The 6787-nt window shown below is 39.8% G+C and overlaps 1 protein-coding gene across 1 annotated transcript in view; it reads right to left on the bottom strand.

Moving 5' to 3' along the window:
• Positions 1 to 5570: 5570 nt before the first annotated feature.
• Positions 5571 to 6787, bottom strand: part of SFXN1 (sideroflexin 1) — a 73742-nt gene continuing 72525 nt past the window's right edge. The window contains exon 11 of the mRNA XM_040344558.1: positions 5571 to 6235. Within this exon, the coding sequence (XP_040200492.1) occupies positions 6139 to 6235 (97 nt within the window). The 3' untranslated portion in view covers positions 5571 to 6138. The remainder of the gene's footprint in view (positions 6236 to 6787) is intronic.

Here is a 6787-nt window from a genome sequence, read left to right as displayed (position 1 = left end):
TATACTGATGAATAAGCATCAGACATTCTAGGCTGAAAAAACGTGAGAATGGTCTGTAGACCACTTACGCGCATTTGCTAGTATGCACACAAGCTGGAAGCATGGCTCTTGTGCGTATTTGCGAGTATACACACAAAAATACTTTTTCTTTTTACTGATCAATATGCAGCACTTGTTTATGCACCTGTGTGTACAGGCACATTATAAATAATGGGCTGCATTTTAGATCAGTAAAAAAAAAAAAAAAGAAGAATGCTGTACTGTGGGTTTTCACGCTGCAGTGTGCAAGAGGCCTTACATGTCCACCAAACTAAAGAAAGGTGAGAATTCAGCATTGGCTGATCATAGGAACCTATGCTAGTAAAAAAAAAATATATTATTGCGTAAAACAAGGCCATGGAGAGGCAGTTCACTTTATTACTTCAAAATAACCTTAACACAATTTAAACAGTTTTCAGTGTTATGGAGCAACAAAGCAATAACCTGTCATAACTCACCAACAGGACCAAAATTTGCAACCAGGATTTTATTCTGAGATTATGTTGCCCAAGACACATGTGTAAGATGATGTCATTCCATGCCGACTTCAGCCCATTTAAGAAGGGCCGTGGGCAGATATTTATCAGACCATAACAAAAAAGGTATGTGATGACAGCTAAGCCCCTGTTCACATCGGTGCGACTTGTCATGCGATTTACAGTTCAAAAAAAATCGCATTACAAGTCACACCCTGTTTGTCAATGGAACAATTCGAATCGGTGCAACTCTGACTTACACCTATTTGAAAAAGGTTCCTGCACTATTTTCGGCAATTTCATGAGCGACTTGCATTGAAATGTGTGCATAAAATGGAACAGATGTTGGCAAGCCACACATGAAATCAAACTGACTGGCAGTCATTCACATTCGGTGTGTACCTGGGCTTGAACTGCCACCATCATGTGCTACGTTTTTATGTTTGCCCATTTTGCTGTAATGTGTGCCATTGTTTACTGTTCTGAAATATTTTAAAAAACACAAAACAAAATTACAGTTCACAACATTAAAAAGGAAGAAATGCAATATTAGCAACTACTTTATTAAAGAAAATGATTTGTATTTGATCATCCTTTGTGAATGGTAAGGAGAAAACTATGTAGGGATTAGGATATCATTCAGACAAGTAAATGATGGTGGATAGGCTGCTGCATTCAGGAGGCAGTCAAACGCCTCCTCTGTGCTATGGCCACATACAAACTGGCCAATGAGGACACAATTTTCTGTGTCCAGGGCCAATCAGTGTGTCTAATCACATGCAACTGCTCAGATGAGTAGTTACATGCAAACTCCTACTTGCTTACCAGGGCTTAAATTACATTTCCCTGGGCCCCAATCAGGTCAACAGCTTGGCTCAGGAGGCGGGACTTTTTTTTCATTTTCAGGGCGTAGCCGGATAAAGTCAGTGCCGCTGCTCCACTGCACCCTGGGAATGGGGTTGGGGGGATGTCAGGGCCTCATGGTTTCTAACAGCGGCCCTGTGTATAAAAGACCACTATTCCTCCTCCAGCAATATTCCATCGTTAGTGGCTGCCTGTGCAAATGTGTCCTAAAAAAAAAAAAATGGAGGATAATTGCTTTTGAGCTTTACAAAACGAGAAGACTATGGCAGATCCCAATACTACAATGCTAGCAGTAAAGGGGAGGGATCATACTAAGCAGTGTATTTGAGAAGAAATAGGTCTGGCTATGGCAAGCTCTAAACAAGAACCAAAATCTAAACAAATGCTCTGGATTTTGACTATTTCTAGGGACAACAAGGGATGTCCCACAAAATAAATGCCACAGAAGTCCAGGACACAAAGGATTAAACAGGTATTCCAGAGGCTGTGTTCAGGTAATAGGTTGGCCACTGTTAACCAAAATCTTTTAGTCAACTGGATTCCATCAGGCTCACTCCCATGCAATGCAGGTGTTGTAATGGGTAAATTAAATTTTCTGTGTCAATCACTGCACTTTCTTTCCCACTGCAAGGGGCTGGGCAAGCACCCCCACTGTCAGTTGAGCAATCATGAGAATTTCATAAAAAGTCTGCAGGTAATTGAAATAAATAGTTTAGGCCGCACTTGTACATGTGCATGGTAGCACATGCAGTGTATGGGTGTTTCATTGCCTTTTACTTTTAATGGCACCCCAACACGCATACTAGCACAAAAACACTTGACCCCCAACCCTCAAAAACCTTGTGGTGCACCAGAAAAAAAGTTCAGGTGTGCTATTATGCTCGCTGACATGCATTGAGGACACACTGAAAACAAACTCCAATGAACACAATGCACACACAAGTGTGGCTGAACATTTAATGAATATGTATATGGGAACAATGGAACGTTTATGGCATTTTAACTTTTAAGCAACCTTGTTATCAAAGCTTCATGAAGGTCTCAATCATTAATACTCCGGAACTGAATGTAGTGGCACTTCTTGACAACCTAGCGGAGTCTGGCCACTCCCATCAGCCTCAGCCTTATCCAAGGTCTTGAGTGTTGCTTGCCAACATCGGTGGGTTAGTAAAGGCTCATACACACGGTAGGACATCCAACAAAATTTCCCTTGGATTTTTGTCCTAATTGATTTGTCCGATCACACCCATAGCATACACACAGTCAGACTTTTCTGCAAACTTTTCTAAAAGTTTCCTAACATCACGTTTTTTTTTTTGCTCTTTTCTGCTCTTTACCGCCACCCTTTGGTTAACTTCTGCTATTGTTTGTTGCTTTTAACATTGGTTTTCAGCATTTGTATTTGCACTTTGTCCAAAAGTTGGTTGGATTGCTGTACACACAGTCACACAAAGCACCATCAGACTTTTGTTGCCGAAAAGTTGGTCCGTTTGCAGACCCAACTTTTTGTTGGATGAAACCCGAAAAAGTTGGTCCGATGGAGCGTACACACAGTCAGACAAATTAGAAAACTTGCAGATTTTGAAGTTGGTTGGCAAAAAGTGTGACCGTGTGTATGGGGCTTAAGAACAAAATAAGCAGATGTTATTCTATTTCACCAAGTTTTTGGCTGCATAACTGCATCATTAAAAAGCACTTCTACAGTTTACACAGGACACTGCAAACTGTATTATTAAAGTGGACAGGGGGCCAAAGTGATTTGGCAGCAGCTCTCAAGTTGTTAACAAAATAGTTACACTAAAAGGTTTCTCCATTTGAAAATGGACTATAATCACTACAGACATTTCCAAATTCAAGTACAAATTTACCCCGTCAATGAAAAGCTTTGGAGAATGATACAATAAATACAAATATTACTCAAATCGACATTGGCAGTTTGTAGAACAGTAAACAGTCCAAGTATAATCTTACACCTGACTCCAGCCAAATTCATTTGTCACATAAATGCACTTATGAAATACAATGAAGGCAATTCTTCCAAAATGTTGCACTGCTGGCAGGCAAGACAACATATCACACTTCATCAATTTCTGAAGCAATCTGTATCAATAAATACATTTACATTGATGCATACTACTTTCATTTTAAAACTGCGATTTTCTCACTTTAACCCCTTCCTGACAGCTGCCATTGGCCCTTAATTTGAGGGTGGCGGGGCAGCTGCCAGACACATGACTGCTGTGATTGGCTCTCACAGCTGTCGCATTGGTCAAGAGTACATCCTGCTGGCTTCCATTCAAAAGGTGTGGTCGATAGTGGTCAGGAGATAGTTTGTCAGTGCGCTGGGAGTTTGCTCTCTGGCCACAGCCTCAGATCATTGTGGATGCATATGTACAGGGGTTCAGCACTAAAGCCCACTTTTCCTGCCACCACATACACTAGTTACGCGGTTGGGAAGAGGTTAAAAGTACAACGCTAGGCATCTGTGTCCTGTAGGGGAAAATTTTCCTTCACTTCTATAGCCAAAACAGAAAGGGAAATCTATGGTAATCACTAATGTCACCAGAACTAGTACCCCTAATGGAAGATTTTGCCTGTATTCCTGATCTGATGAACACTCGGAATTTGGGATTTTCTTTCCCTTTCAGTGATAATAGTCAGCAGGACAACTAGGAGGGTTGAATCTTTCTAGATGGGGCACAAATAGACCTGTTTGGTGTTCTAGTCCTTCTCTACTTTCTCTAAAACAAAAAAAGTGTTGCCTTCAATTATACTTTAATAATCAGGAGGATGGTGTGCAAATTCTCATTTCATGATTGTGTGCTTTACCACAAAATGCGAATAATGAGAACTTTTGTTTTTGCCTTTTTTCTTTCTTTTCACTTCTGCACAACATTGCTGTGTTCTGGAAGATACAAAAAAACATAAACCTTCACCATCTTCCAGTCACATGAAATATTTTTCAGTGCAATGCAGTTCTGGGGCATGAATCAATGAACCACAGCCAAAACTTTGAAATAACATTAAGCTGTCAAACTTACAGGAGATGGCTACTGTCCAACATGACCCCTTGAAGGCCAATGAAACAAAGTTTCAAGCTGGGTTATGTAAAAGGTGGTTCAATAGTGTGATGATATATGTGTTTATAGGAACAGAATGTGTTCAAAATGAGGAAGTCAAGCTAAGATCTGGCTCCCAAGCTAAAAGACAAAATATTCCAAAGCTACCAACTGTCAATTTTGTTCTCCTGTTCTTACTACAATGACAGCTAGCACATTTACTTTTGGTGTGCGCATTACAGCACTAATAACCAATGGGACACATCCCAAAAAAAAAAACTGACAAGGGTTTTAACGTCTCCCTTAGAGTCGGTTCACACATAGGCGGCACGACTTCGGGGGCGACTCTGCAAGTCGTCCTGAGGACGACTTCAGAGGCGATTCGCAAAACGACTTCTGTATAGAAGTCAATGCAGATGGCCCCGAGCCGCCCCCGAAGTCGTACAGGAACCTTTTTCTAAGTCGGAGCGACTTGTGTCGCTCCTATTAGAACGGTTTCATTGCATTGAATGGGATGCGACACGTCAGGCGGCTGAGCCGCCTGTCGTGTCGCCCCAGTGTGAACCGGGTCTAACTCTATTCAAGATGAAAAAAAAAAAGTAGTATTGCCTTTAGCTCTATTTAAAGCTTCAGACTGAAAACAGGTACGCAGGTGGACAAGAAAGTTCTCTGTAATCTGGTCAGCACCAAGATTATATCATACTTCATAGAAAAATTTAAACTTTTGAGAATAGAATAGGACAGGTGATTCTGCAGCAGACCTAAAGCAGACTGGAACCCTGCCTGCAAAAACCTTGTGACAAATGGATTACATGCTGACCAACAGCAACCACAATAAATGGTTTAGCAATATAACAAATGTGAACAAAATATGAGACCAACTGTCTACTATACTTGGAATGTTTAATGCTAACTAAGCATATGCAGACCTTACATCAGAGTGCCATAGCAGTCACAGTCTTACTCACCATGGCTGATGGACAGGTATCAAGCAAATGGACATATGTACTTTAAGAATTTTCTGTAGAACACATGCACTCTTGCTCTTACTCCCACACTCTGGTAATTTTGATAACCCTGTTAATCCCCACCTTGAATACAACCACCATTGAAAGAAACACTCGCAAGAAATGAATATGTCATGTGCTCTCGGCAACTACCAAAATGGATGCCAGTTAAGGCTTTCGTTTAATAGAATACACAGGGCAAATGGCAATGATGAGCAATAACCCATAGCACCAATCAGAAAAAGAGGCTCAATTTTCAGAGTATTATGATGTCTCCAAAAAGATGCAAAATACCAAAATGAAGTGAAACAAACTAAAATGAAAGTGGTTCAATCAAAATAATACTGAACAATAGGTTTCTGGATAGAAGATTTCATATCTGCCTTAACTTGTCTCACTCTTAGAACAGTTTGCGTTCAAATGCAAACCAGGCAAGAAGCGGACAGACAACATTACTAAAATAAAGTAACATTTTAACAAGATAAAGTGTCAAACCTGTAAAAATAAATTGAATGTCATGTCGGAACGTTCTTTTGTGTAAAAATAAATCATGAGGCTACATTTCTTTAAAACATATAAAACAAATATCTTGTGTTCTGTAAAAGGGTGTTTAGGACCTTCTTTTCTTTCCTATGAGGTGAAGAAGACATTTCCAGAAAATGCACAACCCCTGAGGTGACTGAACAGGCCGGATTACAATCCTTTATTAAAGTAGACTCTCTCCAGCCCTGGATTGTTTTCCTTGATGTATGTTTGAAGTTCAGGCTCCAAGCGTGACACAGACATTGAGCTAGACAAAAACAGAAAGATTATTAATTAACAGGTTCAGGGTAACCTTTGAGACTAAAAATAAGATGACTCAACCTGGGGCACCTGAATAACTTAGCAGCTGCATATCAGCATAATTCCCTTTGTAAATAATTCTACAGTTAAAGAAACATAAAATTTAAAAACGGAACTCCAGAAACATATAAAAACATTTTTATCTATCTGTAAATCCCATATCTAGAAGTATAGTACAGGGCACAGACTGGGTTATTCAGGCAATTGATCACTGGTAAAGCTTTGTCCAACAAACTTGAGCATACCCCTATAATCTTACCCCACTCAATGAGATGTCAATTTTTTTTTTTTTTTTAAACAAAGGCTTTTATTGAACAAAAAGAAAAAATACATACAACGGACTTTGACTAACATTGTGCGTATCTATCAGAATTTCTCAGCAAAAGCATAAAACATCCTCCATCATTGTATGTATTAATTCGAGACTAAGTTGTTGGTACCGTGAACAGTTGATCGTATTCATTTATCGTACATTTTGCGCTGCGACATACAATCCCCC

This window comes from Rana temporaria, chromosome 3 (genome assembly GCF_905171775.1).
Source record: "Rana temporaria chromosome 3, aRanTem1.1, whole genome shotgun sequence".
NCBI lineage: Eukaryota > Metazoa > Chordata > Amphibia > Anura > Ranidae > Rana > Rana temporaria.
The sequence above is the reverse complement of the archived record's forward strand: the minus strand, read 5'-3'. Positions and strand labels throughout refer to the sequence as shown.